General features: G+C 42.1%; 1 protein-coding gene across 6 annotated transcripts in view; it reads right to left on the bottom strand.

Moving 5' to 3' along the window:
* Positions 1–21614, bottom strand: part of EXOC2 (exocyst complex component 2) — a 155953-nt gene that overhangs the window by 76999 nt on the left and 57340 nt on the right. For all 6 annotated transcript variants that reach the window (XR_009565703.1, XR_009565705.1, XR_009565704.1 and 3 more), the window contains 5 exons: positions 19209–19289; positions 11270–11415; positions 11054–11135; positions 10214–10316; positions 6429–6547 (listed from right to left, as the gene is read on the bottom strand). Coding sequence is in view for 2 of the 6 variants with exons in the window: in XM_060307404.1 (XP_060163387.1) it covers positions 6429–6547; positions 10214–10316; positions 11054–11135; positions 11270–11415; positions 19209–19289 (531 nt within the window). In the remaining 4 variants the exon portion in view is untranslated. The remainder of the gene's footprint in view (positions 1–6428; positions 6548–10213; positions 10317–11053; positions 11136–11269; positions 11416–19208; positions 19290–21614) is intronic.

Genomic DNA, 21614 nt, shown 5'->3' with positions numbered 1-21614 from the left:
TGTCTTTTCAAATTAGATTAAAAAACAAATTTACAATCACGTAAAATCCTGCTAAGCTGTCAGGTAATTAAAACTGCTTATGTAAACTTATACTGTTTACAAACAACAGCGACAATTTCTAACAGGATGCACTGTGAATCTAATTCATGGCACACTGAGTATCACCTAGGTTTCTTCTCTTTCTGAGAAAAAGGACAAAAGGGAAAGGAAAACCAGACCACCACTTTGCTGGAGAGAAGATTTTTGCTATTATAGTCATAAACTGGTACTTTTCTTCTATTCCTCTCTCCTGAATCTACCTTCTTCTGTAATCCTTTATGGCTTACGACTCTCAAAGTAAGTGAATAAAATCCCACTACAAGTATTTAGAAGCACTGCCTCTTCTAAAGCCAACTGAAGCAACAGTGAGCAGGTAAAGCACAATTCACATCGGGAGGACTCAGTCACAGGGACGGGAAGGTGGAGACCAAACCAGTGTCGCCTACCTGTACTTGCAGGAGCTGTGCCTTTTCTTCTTTTTAAATCAACGTCTATCATTCTGGGTTCACGTTGGTAGAATAAACATTCAGGAGAGAAACTACTTTTTAAATCTCCAAAAATGAAACTTCATGAAAGAAACTTCCTAATGTACAACCTCATGATAACAACTTTGAAATAAAAAATTAGAAATTTTATTAGAAATCTATGTATAAACGTTTACTGTCTTTTTAAACATAGAAACATTTTTGTAGTTACGTAGAAGATCTGACAAATCTGCTGCCAATTTCTTAATGGAGGCTTGCAACCTAATCTGGTGCCCAGGAGCTACCAGATGCCAAATTGTGGAAATACTAGAATTATATTTTTTTTAACCCCAGTGATTATCTACATAAAGGTCACATCTTTATTTTTTAAATATCAAGAAAAAATATAGTTTAGTTATACTAAATTCATGAAACTGTACAAAAATTTAAAATGTACTTTATGCATGTATTTGATGAGCTTGAATTGAAAATATAGTCTTTTTATTTCAGCAAGTCATTAATAATCTGCTCTGTTTGAAATAATTAAAAGAGTAGATCATTAGCCTCTATTCTTAACATTTTTCCTCTATAATAGATCCGTACTGTGATGGTTCAGAATAAACCTTTCAGGTGTGACGTATCTCTAAGTTTTCAAAGAGAACCTGAGCCACATGGAAATGTGTTCCCATCTGCTGTGTGACTGTCTGAAAGAATCTATGGCTTCCATTCTAAACGCGTCACTTGCCTCTGCTCTAATATGTCCTCTGGGAAGCCCTAGCGGTGCAGACAGCAGAAAGCAGAGATAACTGCTCTAGATGCTTCTCCCTGGAGTCACCACATGTAGTCAGCACGTATTTTAAATGAGTTTAGAGTTAAACTCATTTTCAGAACAAAGGAAAAAACACACCTTTGAAGGCTACCTTTCAAAATCCTGTTTGAGAATGTCCGTAGGGGGTTAAACCAAAGGCTTTTCCTGACAGGAAACCTGAAGATTTAGTCTAATTTTGGCCCTATTTCACAGAAATTTTAAGAGACAAATGACACTTCTTATAAGGCAGTAAAAGTTTTGGAAGAGAAGCTGTAGAGTTGACTAGCTCAAGCTGGAAGAAAACAGGCCCTTCCATAGGTGTTTATGCTTTCAAGATGAATTTTTTTTTTAATGTTGATCTTTATTCTTGTTTTTTTCCTCCTATTTGTCCCCCCTTAGAAAAACGGAAAGATCACATTTGGGCTACAGAGGCGGCCGCAGAAGAGGAGTGAGGAATTCCTGGATACCTGGCAGGGTGTGTTGAGGCGTAATGCTCATCTCCTGTCTGTGTCCTGGTGTGCGACATCTAGGGGCACCATCTACCAGGTTCGTATGCGTTATTATTATAAAAATTGGAATCCAGAGAAGGCTCTAATGCAGTGTTTATAAAAATATCAACCCTATGACCTACCTCTGCTGAGCAATGAATGCTTCACATACAGAAGAATGTAACCTGGACAAATGTGGCTTTTTTATGTAGGACTGCTGTCTCTGAAAATCTATCACCATCTTGGCTCATGAACTTTTCTTGAAGACCACAAGACTAAATACAATTAACATTTTAACCCAAAGCATCATGTAAAGACTTAAAAAAAAAAAAACTTGTATGTTAATTAGGTTTCTTAAATTCATGCATAAAAACCAGCTTTACTTACAAAGACACAAAGAAGTCTTTTCCTGTCTAAAATATTTACAGTCTGTCTTTTTAAAATTGTATTTCACCTCACAAGACTGGGTTATCCATCAGTTACAAGCATTTCTCTGGTGTTAAAAGTCCAAGTACAGGTGTTACAAATAGAAGAACTTACAATGCATTCTTTAGATTTAGAATGCGGCAAGCTTTCATTCTGAAAGTAGGTTCTGGAGAAGACCTGAATGAAAGCAATGCAGCTTCACAAAAAGGCACTGCCATCGTGCCATCCGTTCACCATGTTCAGAAACACACTTGATGAAATACTATCTTCAACCACAGAACACAGAGAGGTCTGTGGAACCACCGTGCAGGACACGGAGAAGCTGAGCTGTCTGTCACCTGGCTTCTCTGAGGCAGCTTCCTCACGTGCAAAACAGATCCAAGTCATGTACCAAACCAGACAACTTCCCAGGTTTCTTCCAGACCCCAAATGTTGTGATTACGAGAGGATGGCCAACAGAAAGTCCAAATGATATTTAGGAGACTTGCCCTCATACTGACTGCACTTCTATTACACCTAACTAGGACGCTCATAAATATCAATTAGGAGTCTATCGGGAACAATCGGGTGTAGATTACATGAAAGAAAAATTGTACTTATTCCCAGCAAACGTATAATTAAGGCCAATATCTTACATAAACACACCCACACATGCACATGCCTATGCTATATAATGACATTACCTGTACACGGGTAGGCAGGTGCACAGTAAAGAGCTGACGTGTCCAGTGACATATGCACACTCTGATGACAACAACCAGGAAGGCATCTAGGTGCCAAGTGGCCAAAGTGGACACTATGTCACCACGGCTAATTCTTCTAGGAAACACAAGTTCTGTCTCCATCTGTGTCACTTCTCGTATCATCTGCCTTTGCACTGGCTATCGATTAAAAAGCCACATTAAGTACATAGTATCCGTGTACTTAGAAAGATACTGGAGGTATTAAACCGCTTTTGAATTTGACAATTAACTGAATACTTGATATTAAGAAACCACATTTCAGGTAATGATAATAGTATTTTAGTTACAGTTTTCACAAAGCATCTTTACCTTTGAAAATTACATACTGAAATAATTATGGATGAAATGATGTGACCTGCTTCCAAAATAATTCAGGGTGAGGGAGGCGGTGTAGATAAAACGAGACTGGCTGTGAGGGGATAACTGTCGAAACTGGGCAGGTACACGGGAGGTTGTGGTATCACCCTTGGTGCTCTTAAGTATGTTTGGAATTCTCCAAAATAAAATAATAAGAACTCCTGATGGTGAGCTCAAAAGAACACACCAACTTTCCAACTGAAAGACAGTTATCTGTTGGGACTGTCTATACTGTTCATATTAGTCGTGTTTGCTGACAACAGGTGGGCACGGCTCAGGATGTTCCTCTGAATGTCAAGGACGATTAAATCCTAACCTATAAACATCTGGCTAATGAATTTAGGAAATTTACATTGTATTGTCACGAAATCTGTGGAGTAAGTTCAAAGAGTCGTAAACTGTTATGTTTCACTTCCTAATTTTAAAGACCAACTTATGAAAATAACTTTAGGTAAACCTCATCACTAACAAAAGGATCCACGTAATGCACAGTCCTCCAAGCACTTCATATGCGAGCGGCAACGTCTACAACAGGCTTGGTCAGAGTGAATAAAAAGGCAGGTCTCCAGTTACACGGAAGCTCGTGTCTTTTTTTTTTCTTCCAGAAATGCTGATTTTCAGCAGTTTTGGATAAATACATATAGCAATACATAACACCAAGATGGCAGGGCAGGAATCCATTAGGTAAGGGTGTGTCTCTATTGATCTTCAAGAAAGATTCAGACCTTTAGTGATGGAATATCGGTTATCAGATCCTTCAGGTACGGGTGCGACAATAAGGCATATGAATTTTCCTGGCACTTCTCCAATTTCAAATGGTCTATATGCTGTCTTCATAAATGACACATGCTTTCCAGAAATTCAAGTATTTTCAGAACTAAATCATACAGTTGGATTGCTTCTTATAAGCCTGAGTAGGGAAAACGTTTGTCAGACCGTGATCCTGTTTGTATCACTGTATTTACAGCCTCTTCACTGGAGAGGGGAAGGGTGGTACTTACTGAGCACCTACTGGGTCTCTGGACTACTTCCCCGTGGCTCCTTCCCTGGAAAACTCACATCCCTCATTTAGGTTCAGTGGCAACAACACCTCCTCTAGGAAACTTCCTTGGGCCTCCCGCTAACGAGACTGAGGCAGAGTTCTGCACTCCCCACTTTGCAATACCTTTCACAAGTACACTTATGTAATAAACAACATGTGAATTGTTTAAAGACATAGGTCTCTCTCACTAGACTACAAGCTCCAAGAGGCCAGAGACCTCTGGGTCTTGCTCATCACGGCTCTTCAGTCCCGAGAGCACATCCACCACACTGATTACCAGCCCCGGCTGCACCACAGTCTCCTGGGAGCTTTAAAAAATACTGCTGCGTGGACTCCACTGCTAGAGAGTCTAATCAGGTCAGGAATGGGGAGGACGCTGGGAAGTGACAATCTTTAAAAAAACCCAGGGGGTTGTGACGGGCAGCCACGTTGAGAGTCCTGCCCAACAGAGCAGACTCAGTACACAAGAACCTGAGGACCTCTAAATATCCCCCAATGACCTCAGACTGTGCATATGTTGTTTGATGTCATTTTCACTTGCTAAAACTATAAAATAATTAATGACATACTAGAAATTTAGATATGGCATCAGTGAAGAGATATTTGGGTTTTCCTAAACATCAACAATAGAAAAGAACAGACTCATAGCTGGAAAATACTCAACTCCAAGCCACCTAATTCACGACAAAACTAAACTATAAATAAATAATCATGGCCTCTCTGTGGCACCTCCTTCTGTGCCAGGACTGCTCTCATGTTACTTCACTTTCTCGTCCGGAAACCTTGTAAGAATCGCTGCGCCTTATTTATACAATCTATTTGGTGTCTCAGGCCACTGAAACTGCATTTGCCAAGGTCATCAACAGCCTCAGCACAAAATCTAAAGGACACCCCTTTATCGGACTCTTCACCTTAAAACCCTTGCTGACCCTCCTTTCCCTCCCGGCTCCCTGGCCACCCTGCAGGTTTCTCCTCCACCAGTGCTGCAAAGAGCACTCCCTAGGACTCTGTCCTACATTCCTACATTTTCTTCCTTTTTCTCCTTCTTGGGTGAATATGTCAACTCCCAGGGACCATCTACGTGCAGACCACACCCAAACCTCTCGCTCTTTAAATTCAGTTACCTATTGGACGCGTCCACTTGTTCGTCAGACAGCCGCACACCAACCGGTCCAAAGAGAAGGGAAGACCATCTTCTCCTCCTCGCCCCAGCCCCACGGCGCCCCATCCCAACCAGCTGCCAAGGCCAGACCTCTGGGCATCACCGAGCCCCTCCTACCCCTCCTTCCCTCACCAGGTCCTGGCGATCGCAGGTTCCGCACAGCTCTTGAATCCCCTCCTCCTCCACACCCACGGCCCCCGTGCCGGCGAGATGCCTGAATCACCACAGCAGCCTCCTAACCGGCTCCACTGTCCCCGTCTCATCGGGTCTTTCCCAGGCTTCAAACCCCTGGACGAAGGAGGCCAGGGGCCTCCTCACCCGGCCTCAAGTCCTGCCACTGTGCTGGCTGTGAACCAGCTGTGACTCTTCCTCCACTCTCCTCAGGGCCTGTGCTGGAGGCGGCCCGGCAGGCATTCCTCATCCTCTAGGTTCTCTGCTAACACAGAGTCCTGTCTAAGACACGTCCCCAAACCTGCCATCTACCAGTCACAACCTGGTACTTGGTTAGTTGAGCTCCATGAGGGCTGGGACTGCGTCCGTGCACCTGGACTTGGCATGGTGCCTGGTGCGCAGCAGGGCTCAACATGCACTTGATGGAATAGTGAGTGCACTGTTCCTGTTGATCAAGACTAGTATCATTTCTACAACATCATGTCACTTCCACAAGAGGTAACTGTTCTGTAAGCCGAACCTCTGTCAACACTGCCAGTCAGCCATGAGACAGGCATGCTGAGAGGGCTTTCTCCCTCCCCTGCTCTCTTACTCGCCCAGGGAGGACGCTAACCGGGGTGGGGGGCAGGTATAGTTACAAAGGGAACGACTCATCCCTCAATCTAGAGCGTCCCCAGAGTGTGTCGAGTGACGAGGGGGAGGACTCAGGCAGGGAGAAAGGGTCTTGCCTTTGAGGTCCCGCACGCAGCCCTCCTGGCAGCTGTGCATGAGCTGGAGGATCCATCGGTGCTGGGCTCCGATGCACTGCCACGCAGGGTCGCCTGGCGCGTGGAGGTCAGACAGGTACCTGAAACAGCAAGGCCAAGGCTGACCCAGTCAGCTTCTGCTGCACAGCCATAATGAGGACAAGAGGAAAGCTAGCATATCTTAAAGTCATCACTTTTAAGAAAACCTAAAACTTTGTCAATTAGTAAAGCATTCGTCAATACTAGTCTTTAATATTCAGTTCTAAATGAAATATATTCAGATTTCTTTTCAGGCAATTAACAAACAATAAACCTACACTTTAAGAAGTTAGGACTTTATAAAAATACAACCAAGGAGACAAAGACAACTTGCAATGCCCCTGTAACGCCCAGTGAGAGCGTATCTTTATGGTTACATTTTGTTCACAGACTGTTTCTACTTAGTTCTCAGTCACACAGAAAACAGGTGAGAGCCAGCAGAGGCCTCAGCGTGAGTATTTCTTCATTCCTTTCTGGTCTGAAATACGGCCACGAGGTGGCAGTGTGACCCTTTTTTCTGCAGGATCCAAACAGGGCAACACTTTATTACACAAAGAGATTTGGTGACAGCAAGCACTGACTTCTAAGTCTAAACTCTAATTCATGAGAAGATATTTCTCTAGAAAATACAGTATAGATGGGCATTTTTCTTAGTTTTTAAATAGTTCTTAAAATATTTAAAGTCTTCTTTCTCTGTAAAAATTCCAAACCCAGATAGACAACTTGAAAAATTTCTGCCAAATATCATTAAAAACTTGGCCCTCATGAAATATATAAATGTAACAAGTTAAATCCAATTAAATCAACCTCAAAAGCTGGACTTATTGTCTTAAAATAACTCTTAAACCCTAAGCTGTCTGTTGTCTTGGGGTTAAAAGTTTTGTTCAAGAATAAATTTTAATGAATGGTGACAAGCTGTGACCTCTAAACACGCAGGGACACACCTGGGCTTCTCTCCCCAGCTTCTGCAATACTGAGTATTTCCTTACTTAGCAGCTAATTAGAGGAGAAACAAGTTAGTGGCAAATAAAACACTGAGAAGAAACCTGACATCACATTCGGGAACGACCCACCTCCCCTGACCTCCACGGGCTAACGGGGAAGAATGGTTTCCGAGGACAGCGGGGTGTCCCGTGCGGGCTCCTCTCCTACCCGAGCCATGACCCTTTATTTATAGGGGCCAGGAGGCTGGCTGTGCTGAGAGTCTGGCAAATCAATTACCAGCATCCCCAGGAGGATCTAACAGGTGACGTTCAGCAAAGCCTTCAAAACCTAATCTGAGTCTTCCCCTCACACAGGCTTTCCTCTTCTATCCTCTGGAATGTAAATATGACAAATAGTACATTGTGTCATTTCTTTCCCCAAAACGTGAGCTTCCACCCTTCCTGCCAGGGCGGGACTGTCTGCCGGAGGTGCCCTCAGACAGGTCCTGCTGCACCTCCTGACGCTGGCACTCAACAGCAACCTCAGATCGGCAGCAGCAGTAAATATGGCACCGTCCCTGTCGGAGGGCGGCTTCCCTCCCTCTGTGTGCACACACCACCAGCAGCACACAGAGGGGCCGTCACAGGGCTCGCTCTCGAGCAGTACAGCAAGATCAACATGCCTTTCTGCTCAGCATCTTCTCAGATTATGTCTTTTTAGTATGCTGACTAGGTCCTCCCAAAATTTAATAATAATCCTCTTTCTATCATCTTGCTAATGGGTATTACATAAAAGAGTTTTATAAAGAAAGATAAATTTCTTGTCTCAGAAACTCCGCAGTGTCTCAGTTCAAAAGCACAACTTGTGCTAGGCTCTTCCTTGGTTAAATGACTTAATGCAATGAGCGTCTTCTTTTCTTTTAGTTTGTAGTTTCATTTCAAAGATCTTGGCTTAGCATATGATACAGGTTATTGCTATTTCTTTTAAATACGTGTTATCCGAGAACACTTTTTAAAAAACATTTTTAAAGGGCAGAAGGTAAGGAATGTTAATTATGATGAGCATAGGCTCAAAATTTTTAAATTTAAGAATTAAAGTAGTTAGCCATACTCGAACATGATTTTTAACAATTACCAAGGACAGAATCACACTGGCATGGAAGAAGTATGTGGTACTTTGCTTCTTACTTGAGCTACTAGCCTCACCAGAGTAAGGAGAGTGAAAAGAATCAGGATGTCTTTAGGTAGATACAGCAGTGAACAACAGCACAACAACACAGGGGTAATCTGACTCGCTCATTCCCTGCGCGACCTGGTTACGTGAGAGCTGAGAGATGGAGTTTTGCTGATGATAAAGTTGAGAGTCTCACCCCCACTTGGTGCTCAAAGGACTGCGCACCATAGATTCCAAAGTCCAACAGATATTTGGCCTGGTTGTGATGTTGTTTTTCCTATTCATTAATAATGAAACCCGTAATTTAAGAAGGATGATAAAATTGCTCAGTATCTTCTCAAAGTATCAAAAATAAAATAGTGATTAAAAAATAAGTAAATGACTTGACATTCTCAGTGACATTCTTGTTCTTTTCCCTTTAAGATGACAGGGAATAACACATTAAATAGGCCATTTTAAAGAATCTTTTTTAACACCCACCATCTTTTAAACGGTATCCAGTAGGTTAACCAGTCACAGGAACTGTACATGAGTAATCTACATAAATGGTAATTCGCTACACAAAGAAATCCTGCACTCAATAAGGTTTAACGTATGACTATCAGCAAATGAAAAAGAGTAAGTGTAAACAGGTAAATAGACACAAAGCCCGATTAGTGAAGCAACACAGCAGAACACAGACAAGATGCTAACCAGCTATGTTTCCTACATGAGAGATTAACCTTCCTGGAACTCTGTTACTTTACATGTTAAAAAAAAAAAAAAAAAAAAAAAGGCGGTTGGATAACTAACGTGCAGTTTATTCGCAGCATTAGAGTTCTATGATTCTACAGGCCAGAAAAATCTCCCAAATGCATTCTTTCCTCTGGGGGCACTTAGAGAAAAGCAAAGACAGGCTGTGAAGCCAGACAGACAGGGAGGCCTGTGGTGGTGCGTGCTGAGCAGCGACCGCGCTGAGTCCCAGGTCCTCACCTGCGCGCCAGGTGTGATGCAGACACCGCATGGCGGCTGTGAGGCTCAGACACAGCTGCGCAGGCTTGTTGGGGGGGGGGGGCAGTCAGCAGTTCCAGCGCCCCTGCGCCTGCTGAAGCCCCTCCCTCTCGGGCAACATGGTTCCCTCTATGCTGTGGTGTCCATGGCTTTTGCTGTTACTGCTGTCTTTTTCACGTAAGCCCTCCCACTTCCTTTTCAAGACTGAAAGCTTTCAGAATTTTCTCTGCTGCTGAGCCCTGGCCACTCTCGGGGCACCAGACACCCTCCCGCCTGTGGGACAGTGCCACCCTCGAAGCCAGTCAGGGAGTCCCCACCTGCAGGGGCCCACGGGGAGGGCCCCGCAACCCCAGGCTGGGGAAGGTGCTGTGGACGGGAGGAGAGGTGCAATGAGGCTACTTTTCCTTTCTCCAAACCGGCAGGATTTCCTTGCCTTTAAAGAGTGAGTGCTCCCAAATTTTTGAGTACACAGAAGAATTTTGGTGTCCTACACTAGGTATCCCTAAATTTCTGCTACTTGTCTTCCCTTTTACCATTTCATCAGTCTCCCAATTTCCCCCAAATCAGCTTTAAGAGTTACATGATGTATGCAGCACTATCCAGACACATGTGATTTGTCAAAATTCTTGCAGAAGGTTTACCTTATATAACGTTTTTGGTCATGTAAGGTCGATGGTGTCTCAAGCAACTTATCCAGAAGTAATTCTCTCAAAGCTTCAATCCGTGTTTCTACTTCAGCATAATCTGTTTAAAAAGGAAAGAATTACACGACTTACAGAATGAAAATTTAAAATCCAATTACGGAAAGCAGAACAGTGGCTGCCTTGGGGAAGAGGGGCGACTGAGAAGAGGCAAGAGGGAAATTTCCGGAGTGATGAAAACGCTCTCTCCAGGGTGTGGGTTCCATGGGCGTGGGTATTTGTCAAACTCACTGAGCTGCAACATGTAAGCCTGTGCATATCACTGCATGTAAATTTATCACAATAAAAATAAAATTATTTACAAATTTAATCAAGCCCTGTGATATTTCTCCTAGTTAATAAGGCATGACCATAAGGCATTTTAGGCTTTTCTTATTTTCTGTAACTCTAGCCTTAGAGATAATTTCAAAAGTTGTTTAGTTTACTTTAAAGTAGGGTTAGAATTCATAAATATATTGGTCTTTCTGAAGAGGGAAGATTAAAATGTAGATTTATGTTTCTGTAGAATATCTATAATTGATTCTTTCCAGTAGAAAAGACTTTAAATAGCAACATGATTAACAAGCAGCAAAGAATGTCCAAGACTAACCTATCCTACAGTTTTCACTCCATCTTAGTAAGAAGAGCCATCCTGTTACTTCTGAAGTAACTGTCTTACACCTGAGAAAGGGCACCATATAAACAAAAACTAAAACGAATGTAACATTCTTTGCAGACTACATTCCACATTCTTCCTGTAAAAGCAAAGTAGAAAATCTAAAAGTAATAAACAAATCTTACATTTCTTGAAAACTTGCACCTCCGTTTTCCCAAAAAGTGACTTGGCCTTTTCATAATCATTAATAACCACATCATAATCACCCTTTAAAATAAAGAAACATTTTGGAGACTGTCAGTAAAGTTTAATGAAGACATTTGGTTAAGATAAAAAACATCGTAACAACTCTTTAAAATTTATGGCCTCTACGACCATAGGTACACAAATATGCACTCCACCTTCTGGATGTTCCTCTCAATACTCAGAGGAAGGTTGAAGAGAAACTTAAATCGCTGCAGCACATTGAGCGCATTTCTAGTGGAATCCGCCTTGTCCTTACGACCCAAGACTTCTTGAAATAATGTGTCTGCAGTGTTACTTGCTCCTATTTTAAAAGGACAAAAAGAAACTTAGATAAAAACTCATTTTACTCAGAAAATGTGTCACTGGACAAAAGAAATAAAATGTTAGACTGCTATTGCACTTAATATTAAAACTCAGTCAACTTTTCTAAAAGTCAGCTATATTGGAGGTTTATTTTACGATTTGCTAAAATACAATTTCCTTTTTGCCTCTGAAGTCTTTTCATATGTGCATACCAGTTAACGGTATCCAATTAAGAATAACCACACTTACCGGGCCCAAATAAATTGTCTAATGTCAATCTACGTTTATTTTAGCTTCTTTTAAGTTTTACAGCATTATGGAACCTTAGGTTATTTCATTAATTCAGACAACAGGTTAAAACCCACACACATACACGCGTGCACACACAAGTACACTAGTTAAATTCTCTGGATTCAATATTTACAGATCCATAGTAATAAAAAAAAACGGAAAAAATTTTTCAGAAAAGTTGTTCAAAAGAAATATTTTAGACCTAATCCTACTTCTACATAAAATTATCTAATTATGTAGCAGGCACAAAAAATGATATAAGCAATTTAAAGTGTCAAACTTTAACACACCACTATTAATGAATATTTCTTAAATCAGCTTAGTATTTCTTAAAATGATACACAGACTGGACATTCTATATATATGTTTTTTTTTTACCTTAAAGACCTCAAACTCTATGAATCACTGTATGAAAGAGTTTCTTTATCTAAAACAAAATTTACCGTGTACAAAAATAGTTAAGCTTTTTCAACTTGTGAATTATTTTTAATTAGTCACAAGGAAAGGGAAGAAAAAGGATAAACTTTTTTTGGCTGTTTGACCACTGCTCATAAAAAGTTTCTACATTATCTGGTCTAGTGACTATACTTTAAGCAAAGATGAAAAAAAACGACCTCAGTCTCGCTGGGTGGCTGGCATGCCGCATTCTCTGGTCCACACTGTGGGTGGCCTGAGTGTGTTAAAAGTCATCTTTGTAACATAATTGTTTTATCTAAATAATGTTTAAATTCTGTTGAAATTTTAAAGGCCTGGTATAAAAACTTTGTTTTGTCAGGACAGCTATTTTCACCACCTGCTATTTAATGTAGAATACTAAATTTCTACTCTGAGAAAAAAAATATATTCCTTTCTTGCCACCAAACCATATAATGATGACTAAATGAATACTGGAAATGTGATTAAGGTTAAAAGTATTTTTCTTGGAAGAAAATTAATATTAAGCATTTGTTTATCATTTAGAAATAAACTTCACGAATTGAGGCTTCATGAATGAATTAGATACGTGAATGGGGACTGAATATTTTTAAAGGTTGATTACTTATGTGTGCGCTGCGGATGTTAAATCCCCAAGCACTTTCTCTACAATGAAGGAGTACAAGATATCAAAACTAGATTTTTTTTCATCTTATTTTAAAGACAATAAAAAAATACAAACTAATAATTTCAAACTCCCCTAAAAGTTATAACAAGCACAGGTAGAAAATTTGCTTAAAATTAAATAAAATATAAATATTTAATACAGAAAAACTTATAGGCAGAAATTATAAACTATAAAATTAAAATTTAATTTAGTTACACAAAAATGTATACATACAGAGAATTCTAATTTACGTACAAATTTTAAGTCATGAAATTATGATTTTAATTTATAGATAATTTCTGTCCATAAATTATTCTGTTGCAAACTTTACTGCATTCACAATAAAATTCTGGGAGTTCATAGCTCTGATAACTGGATGATTATAGACAGTAAGAAACGAAACGAAAGCAGGGAAACCGAGATTTGTGCAAGCGGATAAAAAAGCAGCAGCAGCTCACCAGCCACACCTGAGGGCAGCTGAGAGGAGAAGGGCGCGCTGGCCCCACGAGCGGAGGCAGGGCCGCCCTGAAGGCCACCTGTGCCAGCCCACGAGCAGCCCTGGGCACGTGCAGGCTGAAGGCTCTCCCCTTCCCCCCGCAGGGACACTGCATCATGGTCTGGGGGATGGATGCCCCCCCTGCACTGACAGCAATGACACTGGCCTCAGCTGGGCTGGCAGGGCAGTGATATTTTCCTCAGCACGAGACAGGGAGACGCGGATGGACCCGGAGGGCTCCACGCCACGTGCAGTCACAGGAAGACAGACCCTGAGTGGCTCCACTTACACGTGGAGCCTGAAAAGCCGAGCTCTTGTAAGCAGGCCGGGCTGGGGCCTCGGGGAGATGGATGCGCTCTGAGGATGTGATGCACAGCATCGGAAACAGAGCTAACAATGCTGTACTGTAGCCTGAAAGTGGCTTCAAGAGGAAATCTCAAACATTCTCATCACAAACAAATGGAATTACGTGTGGTGACAGCGCTGGCGGGGGTGGGGGTGGGGTGAACACGCGGCATCACAGACAGGTATCTAACCATCACACTCCGCACCTTAAACTTGCACAATGTCCTGTGTCAACTATATCTCAGCAGAGCTGGAGAATAAGATGGGAAGACAAGTCACTGCAGTACTGCCCACTGACCAATCAAACTCATACCTGCCCTCAAAGATGGAAAAACACTGTAACTGTGCCAGGAACCCGTCATCCACAAAAGCTAGTCATGTACTTCTGATGGCGCCTGGTCATTTCAAGCATGTTTATTAAAGTAAACACGAAGCTCTCTCTGGCCCCTTTTCATGGCACTGGCACCCAGCACAGAGGACAGTACGGGTGATGTATAACCTGCGTCTCTGCTTGATGGGAGCTGGGGGGGGGGGGGGGGGATGGGAGGAGGCTTCCCCCTACACACTCACGACACAATTTACCCCAGGAACAATGAAGCTGAATGAAATTTCAGGTAACTTTTCAACGTATACTTAAATTCATAGCAAAACCAGGACACAAAGAGACTGAACAACCTACTGTATGTCTCGTTTCTCTTAACAGACTCCAGAAAACGGCCAGACAGGCAGCTATCTGACATTACAGGGCGACATTACATGAACAAGGTCACAACCTGAGTCACCTAGTGCTTGTTCCCAGCCAGGCCTGACGCTGGGGTCCTACAAACCGCTGTCACGTCACCAGTGCACACTTCTACTGGTTTCTCTTCTGGTCTCTATCCAGCTCCCTCCAGTGCATTCTCTGGACAGATGACAGAATGTTTTTTAAAAGTTCACCATGTGAATTCCTTATGTAAAATCCTCCCACGGCTCACCAGTATTCTCAAGATAAAGACAAACTCCACAACGCCGCACAGAGAGCTTGTCATGAGCAGACCCCTCTACCCGGCAGCCTCAGCCCTCACGTCTGCACCCCAGGGTACTCGGTCCTGCTTCATGGCCCACAGCCATCTCCCCTGAGGTCAGCGCCTTCCTCCTCGCGCAGCCTGCCCCGCCCGGGATGCACCTGGGCCCACTTAGTGCCCACCGGCCAATGTCAGCCTGCCTGGCCTGTCCCCCTCCTCTCCTGAGGCTCGCAGTCCTCCCCCCGTCCTCTCTCCATCGGGGCTCCGGGACCCCTACCAGCAGAGCACTGTCACACCACAATTTAATCCCCTACCTATCTGGTCCTACTTTTTCACTGGATTATAAACTCTCGGAAGCAAAGCACAAAGTTTCATCCTCCTGTCCCTGAAGAGGAATAAGAGCGCTCAATAAACGCTTACAGGGCAAGTGCCAGAAACCAGCCTCAGAACCAGTGCCCAGGACTCTGTCCCCTGAGGGAGGGACAGCACAGGGCCCATGTGCAGGACCACGTCAGTGATCGGGCAGCTGAACCGAGCAGAGCAAGCAATCCTAATAATCAACGCGAAAACGACGCTTGTTCTGTGACTTAGAAAATTTTTGCTGAAACATTAAAAACTTGCTTACTGTTGGTTATAGATCAATAAGAAAATGAAAAAACAGTAAAACTAATTTTTATTTAGCACACTATAATAAAAAACATTAGAAACTGAAAATTCAATGTTTAATTTCTTTGTAAAATTTATCATCAAGATAGCCCGCCTCTTCTTGTCATAAAGTTTACAGCACGTATCAAGCATCTTTTCTGCGCTCTGACAAACAATGACGCTCGTTTCCACGTCTGTCTGCTGTACTTCCAGCTTCACTGGTCAGCTCTGAGCGCTCCGTCGGCCTCACTCCCTCTGGGACAGCCTTACCTCCTCGTCACACCTTCCTGGCTTCGGTGGGGAAGTCCACCCTCACTGAGCTCCTCGGGCCTCCCAGTGTCCACACCCCACCACAGCCACTCCTACAACCCAAGTCGTGCTGGATTTGAATTCCACTCACACTGTCATCACTTTCTCTTTTCTGATGCACTTTCACCTCTGTGGGCCAACTTCCCCTTCTGAGTCTCCATGTCTGCGAAATGTCTGCAAGCTTCTCTCTGGGAGACGAGGAGGCTGCCCACAGGCACACTCTGCTGTCTGAGCAGGACCTGGCAAGCGTCTGCAGTGGGTCCCCCCGACTCTGCAGGAAGAGCAGCTGGGCACGTTACTGCCGAACGTTCAGTGGACCGCAGAGCTAGCAACCAGGTGTGTGCTTGATGCAACGTGGCAAGAATACTGGTCACTGAAACCCACGCATCCCAAACCAGCAAGGCAGTCTGTAGTTTAAAGCGCAGGCTCAGAGCCAGATGCACAGACACAGATCCCAGCTCTGCCACTTACTGCTGATGTGACTTTAGGTAACGCGTTCAATCCTTCTGAGCCTCAGTTTTTCGTCAATAAAATGCGGGTTACAGCACAAGCCTCCCGGGGTTACCGCAGGGGCTGAGCATCTGTGGACTGTGGGAGCAAGCCCTGACACCAGTGAGGGGCACAGAGGTCTAGCTGTCCCAGCTCTGGCGACACACACCTAGACCACAGGGTCCCTCCCCGCACCTGCCTGCCTAGCCCAGCTGCACCAGCCACACGGGGCTACTTCGACTTAAAAGCCAAATTATTAAGATTGAATAAAAATTAAATTCCTCAGCAATACTAGTTCCATTTTAAGTGCTCAAGAGCTACATTTCCATCATGGCAGAAGTTCCGTTGGACGGCGCTGTTCTATGCTCTTGGAACAGGTAACAACACAGAGTGAGATATGTGGATCTGATAGAAATTAACAGTCATCACTTCATCACTGGCTTGAAATCAAGATGGAATTATTAAATACCAAGGCAAATATGAGAAACATGTATCAGTGAAAACAAAAAAGAATTTCAATGAAAGGCTTCAACATTGATAAATTCTGAACAAAAGGGACTGAATTTCTTAGTCAACATCACCCTTTAGAAACAAAGTGGAAAAGGTTGCCCAAATTTAAAAAACTTTCATTTAAAATAACTCAGGGAAAATGCACATAAGTTAGTATGTAATTATACACAAGATTAAAGCATTAATATAATCTAAGCAGATGTAGAGAATGGACTTGAGGACACGGGGAGGGGGAAGGGGAAGCTGGGACGAAGTGAGAGAGTGGCATGGACATATATACACGACCAAATGCTAGTGGGAAGCAGCCGCATAGCACAGGGAGATCAGCTCGGTGCTCTGTGACCACCTAGAGGGGTGGGATAGGGAGGGTGGGAGGGAGATGCTAGAGGGAGGAGACATGGGGATATATGTGTACGTATAGCTGATTCACTTTGTTACACAGCAGAAACTAACACACCACTGTAAAGCAATTATACTCCAATAAAGATGCCAATAAATAAATAAATGGAGAAATAGAAATTCAAATAAAAGAAAAAATATATAATTTAAGCAAACCAGACTACATTTGCACTCCTGCAAAATTTCTGTTTCAGTTCCCCAGCGGTACAGCTCCTGAAGATCGGTGAATCGGTGACCTGGGCACGCCGTCGGGGCAGGGGACCTGCTTGTTGGGCGGCAGCCACATCCCTCCCAGCTCCAAGCTCGACGCTGGACCCAGCACGGCACTTGACACAACCAGTCTTACAAATGTTCGCCAAGCTGACCTAAACTAACACGACTTACCCTAAGATAGCAAACATCAACATCCAGCTGACATAAAAATGTTTCTAGGAAAAACGGATTGTTACAAAGGAATATAATCTACAGGAAATTTTTATCCCAGAAAAGTCCTGAGTCTCAAAGAAGTGACACTCACGTTAAGCCAACTTTACCCAAAAAAGAGCAAATTTCAGTAGAAAGGTAAAAGGACACATTTCTAGAAAAAGTTTGTGCTTATAAAGGAACAGAAGTAAAACCATTTCCCTTACAAATTTTATACCACAAGTCCCAAAGGAGAATTACCTAAACTACTGAAAAGAAAAAAATTACATTAACGTACTATGCCAGGGCTCACCCATGAAACAGATCGTGATTTTTTCCAAACCTGAGCAAATATCCATTTTCTTCTACTGATACAATGAGATACTTACTAAGCCAGATTGTTCTCACAAGCCACCTTTTAAAAGTTACTGACACAATCTTTTTTTTAAACAGATATCATGGTTTGATGGCAACTTCTCCAGGGAAAATAACATCCCTAAACAGAAAATATCCATCCAAGACCTTAAAATGTCTATGTTAATATAGAAATAGCTTTAGTAAATGCTTACGTGGGCTGAATTCAGAATATAGCCATTTGAACAAAGCTGGTGACTTGGTTCTCAGATGAGAACGAGGAACGAGGTAAAATCCCAAGGCAAAATGGTGATGATGATGACAGTAATACCAACAACCAGAGACCAAAAAATTTAAAGTGCTGTTAAACTCATAAATTTGGGGATGAAATCCAAGTACGCAAATTCTACTACCACGGAGAGCCTGTATCAAATTAAAGCTTCTTTCTAGGAAACACTTTTATTATTAGAGCTAGCCCCAGGTTTAGATATTTGTCATTGACCAAAACCTTTTTCAGGTTTTGGTCAATGACAAATAGATATTTACAAAAAAGCTCAGAAACTTTTGCTGATGGGACTAAATTAAGCTAGACGTGCAAAACTGACTTGCTATCACAGTCCTGCATTTATAGAATCACTAAAGAGCCGATGCCGAGGTTCTTAAATGTTTCCGTTATTCTCGAGCCTACTCTACTTCCTGGAGAAATCATATGCTATATATGCTTATACTTGAAGACTAGGAGAGTCCCCTGGGCGTTGCTGCTCCTTGTCAAATGTTTTTACTACATACGTGGAAGAGAATAATTTACTTTTAAGCCACTAATATTATCATAGGGATTGATTTATCTGATGAGTTTCTTCTAAATCAGTAGGATAAGTAGCTGCAAGTACAGATGTCAGAAAAAAGAAGGGGAGGTGGACAGGGCCTCAAATTGCATGTATCAGTTTCTCTTGGCCTACAATTCCTACAAAATGTCTCAGAGTTGGAAACACTCAAGTATGCAGCTGCCTTAAAGTTGTTTTGGAAAAAGGTAAGGCACAAATAAATAGACAGCAGCTCGGTATCTGTCACTCTAGTAGCTGATGTTATCAGCATTGACGATGGCACGTACTTGAAGATGCTTTTTCAGGTTTTGGTCAATGACAATCTTGGTTACTGCTGCAGCATTTTTCTATCTTTGATGATGCTATTTATATTCTGGCCTCCTTTATGGTAACAAATTTTACTTTTTAAGAAGTACACTGGCTTGCTTTCAAATGATGAGTTCTCATAAATAAAACGCAAACAGAAAGAGAACATTCATTTTCAATGTTTTTATTTCCCTTTATGTTCATTAAATCACTACTATTTAGAAATAAATACTAAAATACAACTTACTGCCTTGTTCTGTGAAACCAGGTCCAAGAACTGTATCAAAGCGTGTTATGAAGTCCATAAATAGTTTTGGGTAGTAGGACAAAACTTACTGTTCAGAACATTCTCCAGTTTCTGCGTCATGGATCCTTCAACTTTTTCCGTTCCATCCGCTTCTAGTTTCTGATGGATGGCTAGAAAAAAGGATCTAGTTAAAATATAGGCTATTTTAATGGGTGGGAAAACATTACGTCAAAATGACATTTTTAAACAGCATAAAAAATGGTCATATTTTCAGTGCTAGAAAGAAGCACAAACACAAAAACTCTGCACAAACTCTGCAAAGTAACCAGCAGACACCAGTATTAAGTCATGGTAGTTTAATGCTATTAAAATAGTACATAATACACATACTTAATCATCTGATCACCAAGGCTGAGTGGTAAAGACGGTTGAATTAAAAACGAAAAGTGAGGCTTAAATAACTAATATCTTTGATATCTGGCCATAAGAAAGTCATTCTATTTCTCAGTTTCACCAACTACAAAATAGAAATACTACTATTTGATATCTATCAACCTCAAAATATTTAATTTCAGCCTTGGGATTTAACATGGCAAAATACATATTATACATATTCTATTTAGTCTGTAATTATTTCCCTGGAGGTTCTCAAGAAATATCTAGTAACATCTACCAATACGTCAATTTGTGGATGTACGAATTACACTGGAGTTGTTTGCTAACACTGACGCACATCTGAATGACTCTGATAAAGAGTATTAGGAAAGCGTTAATTTATATTTAAAAACTTTTACCTACTGAAGAGGAGGCTTTAAACAGCAGATCAGGCTTGCTCAGGTGACTCATTAAGAAAAATTTCAAAACAAATCTCCAAATACAATTGCAAATGCAAAACTGTGACACAGTAAAAGTAATAAAAATAGCAAGGCAAATATTATCGAGACATGACCATAAGCAGAGCACCATGATAAGTTTCTAACGCACGACGCACATCTGGTAAGAAGCCAATGATGAGCTTCTAATGTTATTTCTATTTCATAGATGGGAAAACCACAGCTCAGTAAAATTAAATAAGTTGACCAAGGTCACAAAGCCAAACCCCAAATTTGAGCTCAAGCGGTATGATCCCAGGACAAGAAGCTTCACCACATCCTGCCCACACTGCATGGACAGGTGACCCAAACCCCCTCAGCCTTTGTTTCCACATCTGTAAACTGGGAACAACAGAACTACTATGTCAGTGGGGAACTGCATTCAGTTGCAAATACAAGACTTCTTTCCAAAATAACAGCTGCTGAGACAGCCAGGATTCTATGCCTTTCCCGGACATGCTCCAGCACACACTCCGCTGCAGGACAGCTCACTCCCCAGCATCCCGGCAGGACTCCAGGGCAGCAGCACTCCAGGACATGAGCTCTTCTCTAACATTCAAACTCCTCCTTAGAAGGAACTGACAGGTTCTGCCTCAACCCACCAGTCAGGAGTGGCAGATTTACAGGGAAAAAAAGTCTGTCTAAGCAAAACTGATGGAAAAAAAAAAAAAAAAAAACCTGATGTGTGTTTCTTTAATCAATTACAATTTAGTTGGTTTCCCTTGACTCACTGGTTAGGGAATTCTGGGTCAAATGAGCTTTGAACATCGACGACTTCTTGTAATTAGTTTCTACTCTTAATCTTGTCCTTTTTTATACTTTTTTGTAAAACAACCTCAAATTTTGCATGAAACTCTAAAAATATATTACTTCTCTGTTGAAAAAAACACATTCATAGGAAGAAAAATATATATATTTGGGGGGAAAAACCAACTACTGCATTTTTAATTGTCTTGGTTGATTCAGGAATGAAAAGAGTTATTCATCTAATATTTTAAATTTGGATTATGTGATGACATAAAACATTTCCACATACCTTGAACTGATTAAGTTAAATGGAAAAGAACTTTCCTATCTTTAAGGAAGGGAGATAAAAAAAGCCCAAATATTAAAAAGCGAAACTAGAAGGACGCCTATGTTTCAAACAAGCACATCTGTTCGCACTGCTCCTGAGCAAAGGCTGCTGTGTTTCTGACAGTCCTGGCTGGAAGGGAGCCAGTGGCCACGTGGCATGTTATTAGGTGGTCACCGCTCCCGGTCTATCGGTGGCAGTTAAGAGGTTACACCTGAGAGCTTCCGCTCGAATGCTGCTTCTAAGTCAGAGTCTGCGCTAAATGAGTCCCCAGCCACATTCTCTTGCTACTGACAGGCCCCTCGCCACTCCACAGGTCCAGGCTGCTGCATGGCTCACAGCCCTGTTCTGCCACAAAGCGGCTTCCTGGGCCCATCTCCACACAGCAGACCCGTCAGGCTGTCAGCCAGCATGAGGACCCAGAGACACTAGGATCTGATAAAGGCAATCCTATTTTCCAGAAAACTAATGCAAATAACCCAAGGTCTGGGTCACTTGACCTTTTATTTTCTCTGAAAACATTTTTAAATAGTATAACTCAATAAGCAACT

The sequence above is a fragment of the Globicephala melas genome, chromosome 11 (genome assembly GCF_963455315.2).
Source record: "Globicephala melas chromosome 11, mGloMel1.2, whole genome shotgun sequence".
Taxonomy (NCBI): domain Eukaryota; kingdom Metazoa; phylum Chordata; class Mammalia; order Artiodactyla; family Delphinidae; genus Globicephala; species Globicephala melas.
This window is presented reverse-complemented; position numbering and strand designations above follow the sequence as displayed.